This window comes from Pezoporus occidentalis, unplaced genomic scaffold (assembly GCF_034315485.1).
Source record: "Pezoporus occidentalis ecotype Australia unplaced genomic scaffold, CSIRO_AGI_Poc_V1 ctg99, whole genome shotgun sequence".
Lineage (NCBI taxonomy): Eukaryota > Metazoa > Chordata > Aves > Psittaciformes > Psittacidae > Pezoporus > Pezoporus occidentalis.
Genome location: NW_026916358.1, coordinates 122,705 through 144,413, shown reverse-complemented (window position 1 = coordinate 144,413; position 21,709 = coordinate 122,705). Strand labels below are relative to the sequence as shown.

Here is a 21,709-nt window from a genome sequence, read left to right as displayed (position 1 = left end):
TCAGGTCTGCCATTCAGATAATTTTATGCTACAAAAGCATGTATTCATTCTATCTGTTTTAAACAGAAATAAATAAAAGCATAATGAATGGTGACACGTTCAACACAGTGCTGTGAAGCAGCCACAAAAACCATCAGGATGACATAAAATTAGAGGAAAAGATTTGAAAGAGAAGCAGAAAGTATAATTAAGCCAATAAAGCCCATGTTTAGATTGGATATAAGGAAGAAGTTCTTTACTGTAAGGCTGGTGAGGCACTGGAATGGGTTGCCCAAAGAAGTTGTGAATGCTCCATCCCTGGCAGTGTTCAAGGCCAGGACAGAGCCTTGGGTGAGATGGTTTAGTGTGAGGTGTCCCTGCCCACGGCAGGGGGGTTGTAACTAGACGATCTTAAGGTCCTTTCCAACCCTAACTATTCTATGATTCTATGATTCTATGTTGCATTAGCAGCAGTAAGTTGGTTGCAGCCTGGGTTTCCCCCTCAGTAAGAACTTACTAGAGCCAGAAAATGGCACCAAGGAGCACCCAAGTTGTCAAACACCTTCCATATAAGGAGAAATTACATCCAGAAGGAGTTTTCAGCTGGGAGACAAGTGGCACATCAGGGAGTCAGAAAGGAGCAGGGTGGAAGGCCCACCATGGACTTCACTACCATGAATTGAAAGGTGCCAGAGAAAGGCCAGTTGTGACTCCCATAATTCAAAGACTTGAAGACAAAACTCAACTGACATGTTGGTCAGGACTGAAGCAACCAGACAAAAGGAATATTTCCCAGTGTTGTGTGTAGTTAAGCCACAGATCTTGATGCTACTGGCAGCTACAAAGTCCACAGATACATCTTGCTTCAAAGAGGATCAGGCAAGTGGATGAGAAAGGCTGTCACTGCTAAAAACAATCAAGCTGTGTAATTGAAGTTGCCCATAAGCTAGTCTAGCAGTTCTGGGGAGTGGAGAAGCCAAACCAGTGAGGTTCACTCCACACTGGCATTATTTGCAGAGCAAGAGACCACAGCTGGATCTTGCTTTCTTACCTGGTGTGAGGGCTGCAGTGAGTAGGGAGAGCAGAGCAAGAGCAGCAGGGTAAGGGAGCTACATGGGGAGTGGGCAGGAGGACACAGTGAGTCCCCCCAAAAACTTCTGGGCACACCCCAATCTCTACCACCCTCTGCACTGGCTTGTCCCACTCCCTCCTGCTAGCCCTTTGCATCACCCTCTAAGCCCTCCCCTGCCATCCTCACACTTAATGCAGCACTCAAGGATCTTTATTGCAGTTGGGGTAGATGCTGTCTATTCGAGTGAGACCCTTTGAGCTTGCTCAACCTGGGGTTTTATTCTTTATGAAAGATTCTTTCTGGGTTAGATGTACCTTGGGCTTGATTCAGTATTGCAGGCATTACAGCAGAAAAGATTAGTAATTGTCTCATCTGGATTTGTAACCTCCTAAAACAATTAAGTTTTATCTTCAGCAAAATACGTGAAGCTCGTGTTTACCTCTAAGCACAAGTGAATGCTTTTGGACTCCTGCATGGCAAGGAGCATATGCATCAATACTTCACTCACCCAGGGCTTGCTTAAATGACTGAGTTGTTTTCTTAACCTTCTTTTCCATGGATTGGTTTTGTTGTCTTTGAGAGAATGCCAAGAGCACAAACAAATATTAAAAACAAGGCCCTCTGTGTTTGATGTCATGGAAGTGTTGAGTGCCCATCAACAGAAAGTTCATCTTAAGTATATTTGTGTCCAAAGTGGAAGACTTTGACCTAATTAGGCAGGCAGACAGCATGTCTTATTTGGATTATTGTTTCTTTCCTCTAAAGAGACATGGGAAAAAAGCCACTGTCCAAGTAAGACATGGACTTGTGCCCCCTTAGCATAAAATGAGCCAGAAACAACTGTTAGATCTAAGAACCACATCCCTTGTGCTGGATGAATCTGTAAGCAAGCTGATACAGCTTGTAACTGAAATACTTTGCACAAGTCATGTATTTCACATGACTTCAATTAGAAGATTTTCAGTATCACATTAGTTGATCATACTTATTTTTGACCCTTACCTTGATTTCTCTCATGTTACACCATTGAGAACAGGAGCTCCCTTTTATGTAAACTAAGTTGTAAACCAACAGACACCACACATTAGGCAAGAACCTCAACATGCCATGAGCAGAGGTAGGTTATGTATATTTGTTAAACTACCCAACAACCATGAAGCATTCCAGTAACGATTTATGGGGGATGTGACAGGGATGTTACAGGCACATACTGCACATTGGTAATCACAGTTATCTATGAATTCCAGGCTTTCTAGGGTCCCTGTGCACAGCTCTCTTTGTGGCATATGCTATACAGGGGAAACCCCTTGCGCAGTGGGGAAGAGAGATGATGAAGGTTGTGCCGATGGCTGAGGAATACTGCAAGAAGACCATTCGCCACATGGCAGGTAACATGTCTGAATCTAAAGAGCTATTTTCTTAAAGCTATGTTCAGCTAGATAGACACTGAAGAAACATCACTTCCTAGTCTCTCCATTTTGCTGCTTTCTCTGCTCAGACTGTAAGCTCTTCACAGGTGATGCCTCTTCTTCTCCTGTCTGTTAATTGCCTGGTATATAGGTGGCAAAAATACAAAGAGAAATAGCAATGATGATGCACAGCTTTATTTTTAGGAAGTCTTCAAAGATTGCTGTGCAAGGGGAGGGAGGAGATTATATTTACTGGCTTATTAGGCGAACTGACTGCTGAGATATAAATTATTCAGCTCCCATCAATTAGCACAGTTCAATATTTTCCATAAGAAACATTTCTCATTTCTGACATTTCTCATTTTGCTAGGAAAAGTTCCCCTGCAGATGCCCCCTGACCAAGTGTTAACTTTTGACCACAAATTCAGATTTGACTTGTTGCTTTTCTGAACAAATATTTAAGATTCAAGCTGTTTTACCCTTGACTTAAAACAACTGAGTGCAACACAACTATTGAACTTGATATAGCTATGTTACTAATATATGTCATCTTCAGGGCAAAGGTATTTTAGTCTCCTCTTGCCAGGGAGTGATGTGTTTGTAACAGTGAAACCTGCGTGAACAGACAATTATCATCGCATTAAAACATGGAGGAAAGAGGTTTATCTGTTAAAGGAGGGCTGTTGAGAAAGATTGAATTCAATGGAAATCTGCTGACAAGCACTCAGAAATGGAGGTTTACCTGGGAAGGAAAGCTGCCACTTTAAAATCTGGAAGGCGCACCAGGGAGCCTTTCTGAAAGACCCCACGTTTTCCTCTAGGCCTCATGGTGCACCAGGATTATTTTAGCCGAGACCTATGAGGAGCAGGTGCAGGATTAGTGTAAACGAGCTCCTCTCTGAGCGGCTTTGCAGCAGGTCCCTGTCACTCCACCCGGGCAGGACCCCTCGGCATGGAGGTATGCGTCCTGGGCTCCCGAGGCACGCTCTCCGGCTCTTGCCCGTATTGTTGAGTTTTGTCCTATTTTGGAAGTGGGAAAAGTCTCCTGCACTAAAGTTCAGCTCCTTGGCTGGTGAAGAAGTCCTGCAAAGAAATCCTGCCAATGTCCTCCAGTTTTAGAAACTCTTTTTAGCTGCATTATGCCCAGTGAATAACAGACACACAGTGTTCGGTTGCAGAGGGCTTGACTCAACACCCCTCTCTGATATTCAGTTGCAATTACTTGCCAGATAGTCCCATAGACATGAATGTGACTGTTGTCTCAGGCTGTGCTCAAGGGATGGGATAGAGCTTTACTAAGGCTGGTGGCATGGAATTTCTGAATATGCTACAGGTCATCTGTGCAAGAAAATTCTCCTGCAACCTCTTGATCCTTCTGTTTCTGAGGTTGTGCATTGGAATAATCCCTCATCCTTGCTTGCTGAGGTGCTACATAGAAGGCACTATTTTTTGAGGTATTTATCATTTATGGTCATGAAGGAAATAATAAAAAAAAACCCAAACCCCACAAAGAAAGGAACCTGCCAGGTCACCTGTATTTCTAAAAGCAGTCTTGTAGCCAGCTGCTGGAGTGGGTGTCAGTAGTTTACTTCAACCAGTTGTTTACATCAACCAATGTTTTCTTTGTGTAACTTCTTTTTTCTTCAGGATGCTTCCCTTGGCCTGATAGCTGTGAACACGCATTCACTGTTTTTCTAAACATCCCACTGTTTTCACTGTTCTAGTGAATGGCTTCACTGCAATCAGGAAAAATCAGACCATGAACTCAGAGAAAAGCATTCCCAGGCACTATCGGGAATGTGGTTGAAGGCTCATCCCTGTCTGGGGTTGGGGAACTGGCAACACTGTGAAAGTATCAGGTCCCAGAAGGCAGCTTGGATTTTTTTACATGGAGTTAAACCTCTTTAAAGATCTTAATTGCCAAAGAGGATCACCCATGTGGCATTTTAGGAAAAGAAACAAAACCAGATTACGTCCTTCAGAGAAACGGTCTGGTTGTGTGCATGCCCCTCAGCCACTTGCAGCACATAACTGGGCGACCAAGCAGGACAGAGCCAGGGAAAAAGAAGCAATACTCAGTTTCATTTCAAACTACACTGATAGTCCCATACTGAATTACTTGTTTGCCTTGGCTTACCTAGCTGTCTGGTCCACTTCACTGATTCCTAATTCCTTACCCCCATTAGCTTCCGAGGCAGGGTTTCACTCAGGCCTCATTTCTGCAGATGGGTGTTTGTCTATGTGCTTACGAGGTCAGTGTGACTTACACACCCTTTAAAGCCTTTACAAAAAGGTTGAACCAGAGCACTGGCTTGAAAATGAATTGAATTTAGTCATACTATTTACATGCACAATGTTAAGCATGATTAGAGATGCTCTTTTAAGAGTGACAGAAAGAGGAGAAAGACCTATGGTTATTAAAATAGGCTTATGTCTATGGGCACAGACAGAAGAGGTGTGTGTTATTTACCCTTTTTTGTACTATATTTCATACTTATAATACATGTAATGGAAATTTTGGGCTTTTCTATCTGCTTTTTCCTGAAAGATCACACAGAAATCCTGTGAAAACAGAACAGAAATACTGAAGAAATTATGTGATTAACAACTGACAACTGAGTTAAGAGGCAATTTGTATTTAGTATGTGTAAGCTCTTTTAGATATTCTTTAATCATAGTAAAGGAATACAAAAAAATTGGCATAGAACTGGGGGGTTTTCCTCCTTTTTTGTCAACTCTCAACTTTTCCTTGGAGTGTTCCTCAGTAAGTTCTCTAAAAAGCTCATCTTGATGTAACTTAATGTAATTTTAATATACCATAAAAATAGCATGAGATTCTGAAAATATTTTCTTCATTCACATCTTTTGTTTCCAGTTAGATATTCCACTCCATATTAAAACATATATTTAGTATGTATGACTGCTTAATGTACATTACTTCAAAATACCTACTTTTTCAGGTCATTCAATACTGTAATTTTCTTCAAAAATTTATTAAAGTAGAACTGAAAATGTTGCTGAGATGAAATCCTGTATCACTGATTTCTTTTGCATTCAGAATATCAGGAGCACTGGTTTTACTTCGAAGCCAAGTGGCAGTTTTATTTGGAGGAGAGAGAAATCAACAATGAAAATCAGAATAAACCTGTTTTTCCAGACAACTATGATGCAGAGGAGAGAGAAAAGGTAACTGCAACTTCAAAAAGCACTCAGGAAGGCTTTAAAATGGGAGAGGTGTTTTCCAAGGGACACAACAGGGTTTTTTTAACTGTTTCCAGTGTCAGAGTTGCCAGGATGTCTTTATTTGTTTTCTAAAATTTCAAGAAAGAAAAAAAACAACTCCCATTCTTGACTCAGATATGTGTTAGCATAAAAAAGCAATTGCACCAGTCCTGAGGTTGCTGTGATGGGAGGAAAAAGTGCAGAGTGGCAGGCTTAATGGCCAGATGTGTTGATGACCAAAGCAGGTACAAAACATAAGCCATGTTAGAAGGTGAAAAAGGCAAATGTCCTGCCAGGAGCTCTAATTAAAGCCTGATGGATCTGTGGCCCTAGTCCCACAGAAATCCCCCAGGTACTGGGAGTTGGACTTGGCTGTGGTCCTTTGAACAGAAGAAAGCCACCCCAAGCAATCCTCTGCCAAGGCAGGCTGTGCCCAGGCTCGTTTTAAGTGTCTTGAGAGATGGTGTTTCATCACGTTGCATGGGATAGTATTTTATAGCATACATGATCTGTCCTTTGGCTTATGTCTTCTGGTTATACCTTCTTAACTCAAGAGAAATAAGGTGTCTTCTTCTCTGGTGTTAACAGCTTTCTGAATTACACGTCGAAATGCTAAACATCAAAGCACATTTTGTATAAGTAGGTATGCATCCTAAATTTAGGGATAACTAGAGATGTGGGGATAACAAATTACCCCTTCTTGAATGTTTAAATGCAAGATGGGCCAGTGTAGGGTAAGTCCTTTTTCAGCGATACACACTTGGAACATGCTAGATACATAGTGAATAGGCAGACAGGATCAGCTTTGCTTTTGCAGACAAATCACTCCCCCTGCTCAGTTTCCCATGCTGGACACAGTGTGCTACAAAACAAGGGAGGAACCAAACCAAAGTCATCCAGGTCAGTTAGACTCTCAAGAGCTCCCTCCCTTAAGATGGAGTTGCTTAACCCAGCCCTGTGAAAGGACCCAGAAAAGGAAACAAAACAGTTGGAAAGGGAGTGCTAGCCAGCAGCAGGTCACCTCCTGGAGGGTGAGTAAGTCAGAGGCAGCTGTAATTACCGTCTGCAGGAGTTTACAGCAAGGAGGGAATGTGTGAACTACCTCCAGGACTTGGCAGCAGCTCAGTGCCTTCATCAGGAGGGGTTGCATGTTGACACCCACATCCATGCACTCAGAGCTACCCGTCCTCACCTGCCCGTTCCAGGGAAGCTGGGCTGGTGTCCCATCACAGGGCTGCACAGAGGCACAGAACTTGAAAGGAGGTTGCATTTCTGAAAAGTTTGAGAAATGCTGCCTTGGTGCAGTTAAGTCCAGCAGGCTTGGTCCCAAGGACAGCTATCCCTAGTGTAAAGCTGTTTCAGCAAGGCGAGATGACGTCAGATGTGTGCAGAGCATCAGCGATCTGAAGGGCTAAATGGAGTGACACTTGAGCTGCCTGCCCGTGCGCCCAGAATAGCACCTCCATGCTTAGTCTGCTTGCCTTTGGTGGTATTACATGTGTGTCAGTACTGCTCCACTAACATCCGAACTGCAGCAGTGAGGCTGGAAGGTTTGCATGTGGCAGAGGACAGCATAAAGACATAAATTCTCTATATTGCAAAAAGAAAAAGGAAGTAGCAGAGGGAAGCTTTAGTCCAGCTCTGCCTGTTTGATATATATGTGTAAATAACCCACAACCAAGTATGTAAGGGCAGAGATGAAAGTGAACAGGTAGAAATGCAAACCCTTTGACACTTCATACATGCTGCAGAAGCCAAGAGCCAGCCAAGCAGCTATTCAATTTATCATTATGTAACTTAAATTTCTGGAAATAAAGTTGCCCATTTCCTTCACAGGAAAGTTGGGGGTTTTTACTATAAATTTATCAGTGTTGAGTTAATTTGAGAATCTGGGGCAGGAAACAGTGAGTTCTCTAGAGAAAATCTGATTTTCTTTTGCAAACCTTACAGTGGGTTTGGGTTTTTTTCTCTTCTTCCCTCTCCTGGGGAGGAAATGTTTCTTATATTTGCCAATTATTTTCCATTTTGTTCAACAAATGCTTGTAGAAGAGGAGGAAAAAGGCTTGGCAACAAAAAGTCAGAGAATGGGGCTTGAGTTAATACAGTCTGAAATTGATCCCCTCAAGAAATTACTGAATCGGAACTTTTCACCCTCCTCATAAAGCCTGACTAATTGAAACAAGGGAGTTGAGAATATTTCCAAGAGGCAGGAAGAGGACTGACTAAGTCCTTATTGACCCTATTTTTTAAAATAATTGGGAATTTCTAGGGTGTGAACTTGGAATCCCTCTTGATCTACTTTTTGGCATTCTTGGCTTGCTTAAGTCAAGCCAACTTCTTAGCCTGTTGAGAGCTTGGTGCATTAGCTGAGGTGCTGGCTTATACCTGCACCTCAGGCATCACCTAGGCTGTGGTAGCAGCCACTGTGCTGGCTTACCCCATGCCATAGGCAGCAGTGCAGGCAACACAGCTGCCTAGTGCCTTTTCCCTGTGAGATGAGCTATTCCCACCCAGCAGGGGAGAAGCCATTTTGTCACAGCCATGTGCCCCACGTCCCCATTTCCAGTGCCCTACCCTGACACCGCCATCTCTCCCTCAGACATACAGGAGATGGAGCTCCGAAGGCCGGGGGGGGAGAAGAGGCCATGATGCCCCCATGATCGCCTACGACGCCCTGCTGGGCTGCAGCGGAGACTGGACAGAGCTCTGCAACCGCTCCATGTTCCACGGAGGTGAGGATCCCCTGTGTCTGCCAACCCCGCTCCCTCACCCCATGCCCAGCATATAAAACCTTGTACTTAGAGGCACACCGTTTCTTCTGCAGCTTTGTGAGAGATAACTCTCTCGCTGGCAGCAGTGTGGGCTTTAGAGAGGGCCAGTGTAGCTGTGGGGGGAAAGGCCCCAACCCTGACTCACCTGCTCCCTCCCCGCCTGGCGTGGGCCCTCTGCAGAAGCTCTGTGTCGCTCACTCACCCTGATACGGTGTTGAGAGTCCACAGCCCCTCACTGCAGAGCCTGGCAAGCATGAACTTGCGGGCATCACACAGCATCAGTGCTACTCACCATGGCTGGATGTTTTAAAGCATGTGCAGTGCATTGCTGTGCTGTGAGGAAGGAAGGAACATTCTCCAGTCCAGGATGTCTGCTGTGTAGCAGGGACCCCTTTCAACTACTCTTCCCTCCTCTTTCCCTAACAGTGGCCAGCTGCTTGCAAGAGCTGTTGCATTGGAGTGGATTTTCTCCACGCCAAATAAGCTCCTTAGCCCAGGAGCCCATGCCACAAAGGTATCACCACATGCTTGCATTGGTGCATTTCTCTCTTCCCTAGGGCATCCTCACCTGCACTGCCAGAGACAGGGCATGGGGTGGTGCAAACCTTTGGGACTGACCCAGCGTGCCCTCATCATGCTCCATCAGCAGCTTAATATTTCCTCCTGTGTGCAGCGTGGGTTTTGGTTGTGTATGTGAAGGTGACACTAAGAGAGCATTGCAATTGTGCTTAAACCTGCAGGAGAAAGCGCAGCTACTGGGTCTATCGCCGGCTGCCTGTATGGCTTGGTTTATGGCCTGAGCAAGGTCCCCAAAGGCTTGTACCAGGACCTGGAGCAAAGGGAGAGGCTCGAGTTCTTGGGCGAGAATCTTTACCGACTATCCATGGAGGAAAAGTAAAGCAGTTTCTGCCATTTTCTCTTTCTATAAAGACTATATCAAACCTTGTAGATAACTGACTGATGTTCATATCAAAGGAATTAGCTGAGAGTTAGTTTGTAAGACTGTATGTAGATCATGTGTGCATGAAGATTGCTGAATTATTCAAGACTGATTTGATATTTACAGTTTTGTGGGCTTTTTTTACAGATGTAGGGATTTCCAAGTATAAAGGGTACTGTCCAAATCAGTGAGATAATCTCGAATGGAAAAAGAGAAATAAACCCTCTTTTGACTGATTTCAGTCTAACTTGCCATAATACCACTTCCTAAACAGCTGTGACCAGCATTTACACGTACAAAATTAATTTTCAGAACTAATGCTTTCCTGCAAAACTAATGGTAGTACCTACTTATGGGGATATTCTCTGTATATTTGACAATCCTTTCACCACTGTGTTCCTCCTTGTTCTCAAATCTAATGTGTCTGTGATACTTGTAAATCTAACGTCTCACAGATTAGCTTTTAATGAACTACTGATCCCTGTATCAGCACTGTGGTGCAAGGTATTGTTACATTAGAAGCTTCCAGAAAAGGAAAAGCCAACACTAAAAATACCCCCAAGGAACATCAAAGCACCAGTGTGTCTAAAATTTCTGAATTACGCTTTTATTCTTCTTCAGTCTTCAGAAAAAAAGTTATTTTAAAATATAACTGGCTGAAATATTTGTAAATAAATTAATCTTACACTATTTTCTAAGCATCATTCTTTATTTTTAGATTTAGCAGATTCTATGTTGCTGTATCAGTATCAGAATTTTTGGCTGAGGTCTTCTAGCAGTTGTAATAGGTCAGCAGTCAGGCTGTGATATATTTCACCAGTCGGAACACCACAAAAACCCCAGGAAGAAAATAGTTACAACTGCTTTACCTTTTTTCTCTTTCCTCTTTCCTTTTTCCTTCTTTTACTTTTCCCTTTATTTTCTCTATTCCTTTTTTCCTTTTCCTTGCCTTGACTCACCTTGCCTTTCTCCAATTTTTTCAACTTCTTTTTTTCTTTTCCTTTTTTCATTTTTCCTTTTCCTTTTCTTGTTTCTTTTCCTTTTTCTCTTTTTCCCTTCTTTTTTTTTTTTAATTTTTTTATTTTTCAAGAAAACCAACAAAATATGATTCAGTTAAAAGTTGCACACAGCAGACAAAGTAATCCGTAGACCCTGATGAAGGAGGTTCTGATGCCCCTGCAGAAGCACAGGCACAAATCTGGAATCCTCAATGAAATGACACAGAAGTGAGCACAGAATTTGTTCCTGATGTTTAACCCTATGCTTTAGCTCAGAAGTTCAGAAACTGAGGTCGAAGTAGCACTTTCTAATCTCTCCCATGAGTGGTTGCCTACATGGTGTTGGTTTCTCCTATCTTTCTCCAGCTGCTGAACTGTTTTAAAAAGATAGCTAAAAATACACAAGTACTTTCCTATCCCTTTTTCCATGTAAGCAACTGCTGGAATCATCACTGGGATATTATGTGGCAGAAAGAGAAGCGATACCTGTTGTTATGAATAGCAGCCTGCATGACAATGTCTGTAGGAAAAGGTTTTCCGTACTATGAGCTACTTCACATGCTGCTGGTTTAGCATGTTTTCTCTTGGCAGCTTTGCAAGGTGTTTTCTTGTTTGCTTTGGAGATATGTTAAACCAAAAGGAGCATTTGTGTCAGTAGCTTTTGATTTAAGAGAATACCAAGGCTTTCTAAAAACATTCCTTTTAGTTTAGGATGCCTCTAGCATACCTGTAATAAAATCAGCAATAGAGAAGAGAGAAGAACATATCCTGCATAAGGTAGGATTTTCTCTAATACTTCGGCTTTTCCTCTTCCTTTAGAAAAAAAAAATCACAAAAAATTCCAACCTGAAAATCATTCATAACTGTTCGCACTTCACCTTCTATCCAGGCTGGGATGATCAAGTTTTGTTTCAGAGACAAATAAGAGAATACAGTTTGAAAGGTGGTTCCCAAAGACTGAACCTATAAAGCACCTTTTTTCTTCTTTTGAGCTTTTGAGGCAAACAGTGTTTGCCATCATTTCAGTGAAAACACTATAAAGGCCTGTGCAGTGGTCCAAGCAAGCAGGTCTGCTCCTGGTTGCCTTCCTTATCTAGGGGCAGGTTGTTGCACCAAACAACACACTGAGCTGAGCAGCAGCTGGATGCGCAGGGATGAGGGAGTCTATGAGATGCAACACCTCATGTGCTCTGGGTCATGCCCATTTCCCCAGAACCAACCAACAGTGAGTCTCCATAATGCTGCCTCCTCCTCCCATGCTCCTGTCCTGAGCGCTGTCCCAGAATGGTAGCTGGATATTTAACATGTAATTCAGGATCAAGAGACAGGGCCACCTCTTCTCCACACCAAAGACAATAAGCCAGAAAATCCTGGAGCTGCATGCTTTTAGCAAATGCCATAGAATGCCACCACCCCCCACAACTCAGGAGCCTCCAGACCCCTGAGAGAGTGGGGAGGCAGGAGTGCATTGGTGAAGGAGGGTATAGGCAGGGCTGGGGAAGAGTGCCATCTCCTCTCCCTGTGCCGTGGCATGTCGGCTCTCCTCCACTCTGGTGTCTGCTGCAGAGGTTTCCCTGGGACAAGCCAGCCAGCAGGATAGTGTTGCACTGCTATCCATTAGCATATCAGGCTGTTGCCACTCTGATGCTGCTATGATAAGTGTCACCAAAGAACCTATAAATAAATAACTAAGCTGCCTGTCTTATGTATCTTAATTATTCGTGGGCCAAGAAGACAGGAAACTTTTGGAGGTGGCCTTGCCTCCTCTGGAGGTCCAAGTGATCTGTTCTCTACCACTGAAAACCATGCAGCAGCACTTCCAGAAAACAGCAGCACATTGAGGCAGCATCATACACGTTAAAAACATTGAAAATCCGCATCTCCAAGGGAGGAGAGAGGCAAGGAGCCTGAAGTCCATGTTAGGTCATTTCCCAGCATCAGGGAGGAGCCAAAGTATCTGCCTTGTCATCTGGCCTAGCTCACACTGCTGGGAAGTGACTTCTGCTGACGTGGGCTTCCCCTGTGCATGGGAGGCACCTGCCCAGCTCTTCCCAGCCATAGGTGGGACTGGAGTTGGCTGTCTGTAGCTGAGATAGAGGCGGCTATGCTTTACTAATAGGTCACATATTTAAGAACAGCAGGATGCAACTTGGAAAAAGGTGGTGAAGAAATATTAGAAATGATATCTTGCCTGTTGAAAAAGGTGGTCATGATCCCAAACCTGACAAACCCTCTGACTTTGCTCTCCTTCCCTGGGAGGGGAGCAAGGTGTTTTCCAGGCTCTGGGACAATACAGACTCTGCACTACAGACTCACACATTTCCTGTCATGGTCTCAGACTTTACTGTCACTGTACCAAAGCCCTTGCACAGAAAGCATTTCAGATTTACATGGTCATGATGTTGGTTTGCAGGTGAGGTCACCTTGGAAGATCTGCAGATATCCTAAATAGGTGCCATGGCTGTTTGCCTGTTTTCTACTGCTTGCTGGTGAATACATATCAAACACTCAATCCATGCAACATGTCTTGGTACTTAAGGTAATGCAGTATTCTCACAAAGGTTACATCTCAAATGACATCCTATAAGAATGCTCCAATGTGGAAAAAGAAAACCTTGTGCAGAGCCAATTAGTACTACATTTTAATGAAGCTGTTTGAATTTTATAGCTCATGAGTGATTAATTACAGTGATCAGTCCTTGCAGAGAAGGTCTTATCTTCTTCCCTTCACAATCAGTAGTAGTCTGTCTATGCTGACCTCGCTGACAGCAGGACTAGTCCATATTTTACAGTGCCTGTTTATTACATCCGAAGTAGTTTGTAAGGAAGAGGTAAACAGGACATCTGGTTCCACTGCTGTACTGAGAGATTAGAGATGGCCTTAAATCACATTGGTTGATGGCCCCCATGTGCATTTCTGAATACACCAGGCACTTCTTAGGGAGGTGAGGTCTTCTGCCATGGCAAGCTTTCAGTCAAAATATCAGCAAACTGGCTATAGGAGGGAGAGTGAACCAGGACATTTTTAGCCAATCATACCCAGAATTCTGGATTTTTATTATGAAAATCCCCCCTAGTTGTGACAAATGGGGATCTTGGTGTAACGTGGGAGCCTTGCATACTTGGCTGTGGTCAATTCAGTAAGGGAAAGGGTGGATATCACCACATTATGCACATGAGAGCGTGCACCTGTGCTATGCTGAAATGTGGTTATTCCCAATCAAAACCTACAAAGTATTGTTTGTCACATTAGACATGGGCCAGCTGTCATGCTTTTTTTCTTTTATTGGCCTTTAAAAATATCTACCAAGTCATTATAAATAGACCTTCTTCCATTCAAGATGGCAACTTCATGCCACTGCTGAGGGATGTAATTTTCAATATGTGCACTTGAAATGAAGCCAAGTGGAAGCCAAATGTAATGACCTAACTGTATGAGGACTAGGCCCCCCACTTTGGCCCCATAATATCACAGTGGGGGGCCAGGTCCAATTTCTTTTGGAGTCTATGGGGTACCAGCTGCTGGGGCACAGCTGGGCCTTCTGCAGCCTTTTGTGGCTGACACTCCCTAAAGGATGACCCTCTTTGTAGCCTTTCTTCATTTTCTACTTGTGGGCTTGATTTAAAGAATTTTTTATTCCATTTCTGCTCATGAAAAATAATCCCCTCCTGGTATGCAAGCTGCATTCTGTGCGTGAAGCTATTTCACTGCACAGTAAAGTAACTTTCCAGCTTTTCGTGGTGTCAGAAAGCTGACACCTCTTGCTTTTCCCCCTCCTAGCCCCATCTATTGTTATTGACTTCATGCTCCAGCTTTTGTGCTGAGTTCACTATTTTATTTAGTAACTGATCCACACTAATTAAAGCATTGCCTAAATCCCCAGCTGTCCAAGGGCCTGATTCTCCAAAGCCAAGTGTAGGTCCAACATACAAGCCCTCTTCCTCCAGATCAAAGTCAGTTGTAGTCATGGTACATTGCCAGGGTTGTAGTGGTGGTGCTACCTTTCATAAAGCAGATTTAAGAGCATAGTCCTGATGTGGGATTTGAATGATATCAGAAAGCAAGTAATGCTAATCCTGTGGGTTTTTTTTCAATTCTGGAGAGGTACTTACTGGCTTCTAACCTGTACCAACAGCAAAAACTATCAGTGGCACATCTATGCTCCTCAGCCTTTGTATTTTTTTAATGGTTTAAGTCTGTTTTTATAACCCAGAGGCAGAACCATGTTTCTCTGCTAATTGTGTTCTCATAGTTTTTATCTTTGCCTACATTTTACCTAGCAGGACAGGAAAACACCTTCAGTGGTGCCTTCACATTAGGACACTGTGATACTAGATGAGTGAGGAGTGGCACAGAGGAGATGTGGTCAGCTAGCATTGCTTGCTCCTTTAAATGCTTTCACCGCCTACAAAACACAAAAGAAAGAGCTGAAGGTGCCATGTGGGACCATGTGAAGCTCTATGAGCTCCTGTTACACCATACCTCACAAAGCTTAAAAAGCACTTTGCAAGTTTTTTAACAGGCCACTAATGACAATTGTCTTGAGGAGTTCTAAATTAATGTATTTTTTTCCATCTTATGCTGAGCAGCATGCCATTAAGGCAGAATAAGGAGGTAGTGGCAATGTTGATGACTTGAAAAGAACATTCGTGTTTTCTCTTGCACAGCACCAAAAGCACACGCTTTTATGGAGATGATAAGATGCTGGTAGACCCTTTGGTGCTAAAGAAGAAGCTCGATAGGATGGCAACAGAGCAAGGGGCCTTTGCTGTTCTCAGCAGTCTGCTGCTATACGTCACCGAGCTCGCAGCCAGTGATCCACAGCTCAACAACAAGAGGACAAAATGGGCAGAAGGTAAAGAAAACAAGGTGAGTTATAGCCAGCCAGGTCTAGATGCAAACAGGGGCCAGTATCCAACCAGATTTCAGCTCTTGCGGGCCAGGTTTCTAAACAACAATCGTGAGCCGTACACCAAGAAAAGACGAGAAGTTGGCAGACTGGTAATTAAGGAGAAGCTGTGGGTGAGCAGGGCTGGTAACAAGCTGGAAAGAAGCAGAGACAGGAAAGGAGATGGAAAAGCAGCAGAGGAGGATGAGGACACAGTGCCCAGCGAGAGGGCGAGGTGGAGCAGCGTGTGTGGGAAAAACACAGTGAAGAACATCCTGAAGAAATTCTTAGCTGCCGAAGAAAAAGAAGCCAAGGAAAATTCTCCCAGCTGGAAAAAGAAGGAGCCAAAGAATGGTTTGCCAAAGATAGTCAATAAGAGTGCAGTCCTGTCCAAACTGAAGGAGCAGTTTGAACAAAGCACTCTCCGCTCTGCTGCAGAGGTGAAAGCATCCTTTTTGTGCAAAGGGGAGAAAAAGACCAAAAGCTTCCCAAGCAGAAAAACTATTCGTAAGCCAGAGGTCAGAGTGCTGCGCACAGCAGCAATGACAGCCACGGATATAAACAATCCACACTCCCAGTTTCTGGTGTGCTCCACAGTCCCAGTGCCCAGACTCAGCATGGCTACCAAAATTAACCATCCTTGGAGCTGGTTGAAAAATAACACTGCCAAGCAGCCTTTTGGTCATAACGCACCACTGAAGGAAAAGGGGGGATCTGACAGAGAGCCTGATGAGAACAACATACCAGCAAATGCAGCACAGGACAGGGAGCACAAAGAAGAGTTACCGGTGGCACCCAAGGTCATGTCTGATGCAAAGGACTGTGCTGAGACTAAAATAGATTCCACAAAACAAGGACCCAATTTTAATCCTAATCTAGATAGCTCTTCTAGTACCTGTAAAAACAAAGCTCTTGCAGACTGTGGTCCTCCCTTGTCTGAATGTAGTTTAGACTGTGAGAACAATAATGTACTAGCTGGGCCTGATGAATCTTTACTGGGGATTACCAGTGCTGTGCAACATGTTAAGGAAGATAGTCCACCTTCTAACTCACCTTACTCTAGCACAGCTGAAGAATCCCATGAACCAAGTCCTCAAGATACTAAAACAGGTGAGATTCCTGTAATAACTATGTATGTGTACAGTTCAGAGGAAGCTGACACAGAGCTCACAGAGCCAGAAAAGAATCCTTTATTTACAGTCCAGGAAAGATTTCCAGAGCAGAAAGCACTGGAAAATATTCTGCCACTTCACTCTTCAGGAGTTCAAGCATCTTGTGAAGTTGAGTCTCCAATGGAGGATCAACAGCTAACTGTTGCAACACCAGCCTCTGGCAAAAGGCCACCAATAGTCCAAAAAGAGGCACCAGGTTTAATAGGCAGGTGTTCTGAGGAAGCCAAAAAGGAAGTGAAATATCACAGTGAAGAGAAAATATCCTCTGCTTCTAGCAATAATTATAGTGATGTCCCAATGAAAAATGAAGAGAAGAATAAGATACCCAACAGCCAAATGCAAAATGAATCCAAAACCGAGCAGCAAGAGCCTCTTCAAATGCATAGCCCACAACATAACTTTGTTAATTACCATGGAGACATATCAAATCCAGATGCTGGTCAGATCAAACACACACTTTCCTTAAATGAGAGCAAGGACCAGAAGTCTGGTGCTGCAGAAGAAGAGCAAATCTCTTCTCATTTGGAAAACATGCAAAGCCCTTTGGCAGGTGACCTTATGAGGTACCGTTTCTATATTGCAGAAGAAGATTTTAGGAAGGACAAATCAACGTCATCAAATGAAATGATCAATCATGCAACCAATCAAGCCCTGCACAGGAGTACTTTTACTGACCTGGAGACCTGTCACAAGCCATCTAAATCTTTCATTGAACATGAAGAGAGCACTGCAGATGAGATGACCTGGCCTGACTCTGAGGCATGCAAGTCCCTCTCATCAACTCTTTTGCCAACACCAATGAGTGGGATTGCAGGACAAAGAATCCATCACACTTTTGGAAATCCCCCAGCCCATCCTCCTATTGATCTGGTGAGACAGGGAGCTGATGGTGTGGGAGATAAGCATGCCAGCCATGGCTGTGAGAAACATCCGCCACCCTCTTCAGATGAATTGGCAAACCACGAGAATGATACACAGGTGGAGGAAAAAACCATGTGTGATTTTAAGAACCCAGTGCTGTCCGCGAATCATGCCACGGAAAATGAAAACCCTACAGCTGAAGAGAAAAATACGTGTGAGAGGTTTGATAACTGTCTTTCAACCAAGAAACCAGGAAAACATGAAAATAAAATCACACTCACAAGAAGGCCCCTATTAACCTTGGAGAAGAACCGAACACCAACTTCAGATGATACCACAAAGCAAGAAAGTGATATGCTGGAAAAGAACCTGTCTCCTTCATCAGCTGAATCAGTCTCAGACAAAAAGAAGCACGTGAAAAGTAGAAATAAGGTCTCTGAACATACAAAGGATAAACTCTTGTCATCAGATGATGACATAAAGCATGAGAGTGGTAAGATGGAGGCAGAGTACAGAGAAGAAAGAAATGTCTTGCATAAACTTGAGGATGAGCAAGTATTCACACCAAGTGATACAGTGGATCATGATAATAACTCTTCAAATGAGAAGAATGTTCAAAGACCTCAAACATCCCAGTTACCTTCATCAAAGCATGATAATAACATTCAAGGAATGCAAAATACTGGGCAGAGTTTAAAGCATCTAACACCTTCAAGAGATTTTGTGAAGCACAAACATGATATGACAGTAGATGAAAACATCTGCTGCAATAATGGTAAACACCAACTGTCCTCATCAAATGAACCAATGAAACATGCAAATGACCATGCAGTGCAAAAAAACATCAAGTCAAACTTCAAGAATTATTCAATGCCACCAAGACATACATCAAGGCAAAACAGTAAGACCACTGATGAGGAGAATACCCCTCATAATTTGAAAAATGAACCAACGGAGCATAAAAAGAGTTTTGAAGGAGAGAGGAATATTTCCTGTGATCCTAAAAATCAAATGCCATCATCAAGTCCATTGGTAAAGCAAGACAAGAAATCCCCCCCTCTGGAGACACAGAAACAGATGTCACCAGGTGACTTTGTAAAGCCTGAAAATAAGTCTACTGAAAAAAAGACTAAGCATACCTCTGAGAAGCTCCAGACACCTTCTCCAAATGAAGTGCTAAAGCCTCAGGAAAGAAGTTCTTCAGGAGATGGAAAGCAAAAGTCACCAGCAGCAGAGGACAGCAGATCACCTGAAACAAAGGCTGTGAAAGAGGATAATGAGCACCAGTGTTCTGGAAAGTACCAGCTGTCTTCTTCAAGAAAATCAGCAAAGCAGGAAGAAAACATTCCAGGAGGAGAAAAGCAGCAAAAGAGACCTGAAGATCTTGTGCCACCTGATACAAATGCTGCAAGACAGAAGAACAAGTTGCCAATTTCCAGGAAGTACAGATCAGTATCATCAGAAACTTTGGTTAAGCCTCAGGAAAAAAATACTCAAGAAAATAATACTCCAAAACAACAGGAACAAACATCAACTTCTGTAGGTTTTAAGAAGTCTGGTACTAATGCTGTAAAAGAAAAAGGTGTAGATCCAAATCAGGAGAAGTCACCCTCTTCAAAGGAAGTGGTGAAGCCTCAGGAAAGAAGTTCTTCAGGAGACAGAAAGCAAAAGTCACCAGCAGCAGAGGACAGCAGATCACCTGAAACAAAGGCTGTAAAAGAGGATAATGAGCACCAGTGTTCTGGGAACTACCAGCTACCTCCTCCAAGAAAAGCAGCAAAGCATGAGGAAAACATTCCAGGAGACAAGCAGCAAATGAGACCTGAAGATCTTGTGCCACCTGATACAAATGCTGTAAGAGAAAAGAACAAATTCCCAATTTCCAGGAGGTCAGTATCATCAGAAACTTTGGTTAAGCCTCAGGAAAAAAATGCTCAGGAAAAATATACTCCAAAACAACAGCAACAAACATCAGCTTCTGTAGGTTTTAAGAAGTCTGGTACTAATGCTGTAAAAGAAAAAGATGAAGATCCAAATCATGAGAAGTCACCCTTTTCAAAGGAAGTGGTGAAGTCCCAAGACAAGAATACTTCAGGAGACAGAAAGCAAAAGTCACCAGCAGCAGAGGACAGCAGATCACCTGAAACAAAGGCTGTAAAAGGGGATGATAAACACCAGTGTTCTGTGAACCATGAGTTACCTCCTTCAAGTAAACCATCAAAGTCTGAGAAAAATGCTTCAGGAGGAGAAAAACAACGAACTGTATCTGAAAGTTTTACAAAGTCTGATGCAATTGCTATAAAAGGTAAAAGCAAAGATCCAGGTTCTGGGATGTGCCAGTCCCCATCTTCAAATTTGCTGGCAAAGCTTCAAGAAAAGAACTCCACGGTCACAAAGAAGCAATTGCCACCACCACCTGATGAAAAAACAGTGTATGAAACTGGTAGTCCAGAAAAAAAGAGTGGGCCTGAGAGAAGAGAAAAATACCAGCTATTCTCTTCAGCTCAGTCAGAGAGGCACAGCAATGATGGCTCAGAAAAGGAAGGCCCTGTGGGCAGCTTCAAGAGTTATCAAGCTCCACTGCCAAGTGATGGTATATATTGTAAAAGCAGTACTCTACCAAAACAGACCAATTTGTCCCCCAGATCATCCTCATTTCATGTTGCATCAAAAGAGGAGGAAAATTCGAATGGAAATAGAAAAGGTCAGCCTGGATTTAAAAAGTACCAAGCTCTCTCATCAAAGAATTTGGAGAGGCATGAGAATGATGTTGCAGAGATGGAGGGGAGCTTGCAGGCAGCTGGCAAAACAACTGAGAACTGCGCTAAAGCAGCATCACTCCCAAAATACACAGCAGAAAGCTACAGTGAAAGACCCTTAGATTCATCTTTCAAACCACTGATCATTAGAGTAATTGACACATTTAAACATCACAGCTAAAAAACATGGCTACAGCTTAGGCAAGAACTTACAACTGATCATGCCACCGACTCTCAATCTTTCTTTTTTCCTTTACTCTCCAGGGCATTATATTATCATTTTTTAATCACAAGGACATTGACGCACATCTGTCTGAGCTGGGCTTTTTTCCTTTCTTAAACATTAGCCTGAAGACATGAATTAAATTAATCACTGCAAGTGAATTAGCTAATCACTGAATTAATCATCAGTTTATAAATTAAATATGAGAAAGGCTTTGAGATCAGCATGAATTCAGCCCTGCTCCAGACTCTCCATGCTAACTAATGGGTTTTGTTTGTAACAAAGACCACTGTTCAGAGTGAACTCTATTTGTATTTACTTATTCTAATGAAACTCCACTAGAACTTCTTCCAGGAATGGTGTTAGGCAGTGTCAGCTTTAATTATGTCAAAAAGCACTTGTTCGAAGCTCTGTCTTTTCACAGATTAACAGGAGCTGTTGATCTATTGCTGCACTGAGTGATGCTGTTAACAGAAGTAATGAGGGAAGGAGGGAAATGCTTCATTTATCTGCAGAAAAATCCTTAAAGGACGTTGACACTACAAGAGGGGTTTCTGTGAATGCGAATGTTCAGCCTCATTAATATTAATATTGGAAAAAAATAGTGGTTTAACCTCCTCTTAAGCTATTTGCACTTTGGCCATACACTGTATGTGTTATTGTTGTAAAGATATGCCATTTCAAGGGCTTCTTAATTACTGCAGATGAACATGCAACAAGTGTATGAGCTCAGAAAAGCTCAATGCTGAAAGGCCCTGAGGACCTCTCCTGAGGACAATGTAAGCCAGAAAGATGCAACACCTTGCCAGGGCAATTCAGCTCTTCCTGGGACATCTGTCCCACTTCAAATCATGGGGCACACAGACGTGAGGCAGGTGCTGCTGCTTACATTAAAAGTCTTACAAAGTGTTTATTTTACAACACAATGTGAAACGGAGCATTAAGAAGCAGACAATGTCACTGAATCCTACTAATGGGATATGATTTTTTGTGTTTACAGTAGAAGTGGCTTCTGTGCAAAGTATGTGTGTGATAAATGTTGTTTTGGGAGTTATAGAAAAGTTGTGACAGAGAAATCTTACAGCACCACTCTCCCATACACCAATTTAGCTTCGCATTGTAATCACGCATTTAGGTTAAAACTTAACTGTTAAAACACTGTAGAGGAACCCTAAAGCCGTATCATAAGGACATGCTCTTAGAAAACTGCAGAGCTATCCAGAAAGAGAAAGGGTTTATACAAGCAAGATCCTGCTCCCCCATGGCACTGGTTTCCCATTGATTTTTGAGACGCTCTCCACAACCTCACTCTGTGCAGCTGAGGGCTGGCCGTTCCTCCAGCCTAGGTTGGCAGAGTGCCCCGACCCACTGCCAGCAAGCAAACGAGGACAAGAACAATCTGGCAGCAAGCTGA

General features: G+C 43.1%; 1 protein-coding gene across 4 annotated transcripts in view; it reads left to right on the top strand.

Annotated features, from left to right (window-relative positions):
* The window catches only part of ADPRHL1 (ADP-ribosylhydrolase like 1), a 35,002-nt gene extending 13,665 nt beyond the window's left edge, over positions 1 to 21,337 (top strand). Inside the window, exons 4-9 of one of the 4 annotated variants that reach the window (XM_062607029.1) lie at positions 2,299 to 2,439; positions 5,519 to 5,646; positions 8,282 to 8,414; positions 9,194 to 9,347; positions 15,060 to 15,261; positions 20,720 to 21,337. In XM_062607029.1, coding sequence (XP_062463013.1) covers positions 2,299 to 2,439; positions 5,519 to 5,646; positions 8,282 to 8,414; positions 9,194 to 9,347; positions 15,060 to 15,261; positions 20,720 to 20,737 — 776 coding nt within the window. In that variant the 3' untranslated portion in view covers positions 20,738 to 21,337. Of the gene's footprint in view, positions 1 to 2,298; positions 2,440 to 5,518; positions 5,647 to 8,281; positions 8,415 to 9,193; positions 10,086 to 10,483; positions 10,551 to 15,059 lie in introns of those variants that run through there. The other 3 variants (XM_062607028.1, XM_062607030.1, XM_062607031.1) reach the window with 3 other exon arrangements.
* Positions 21,338 to 21,709: the final 372 nt, after the last annotated feature.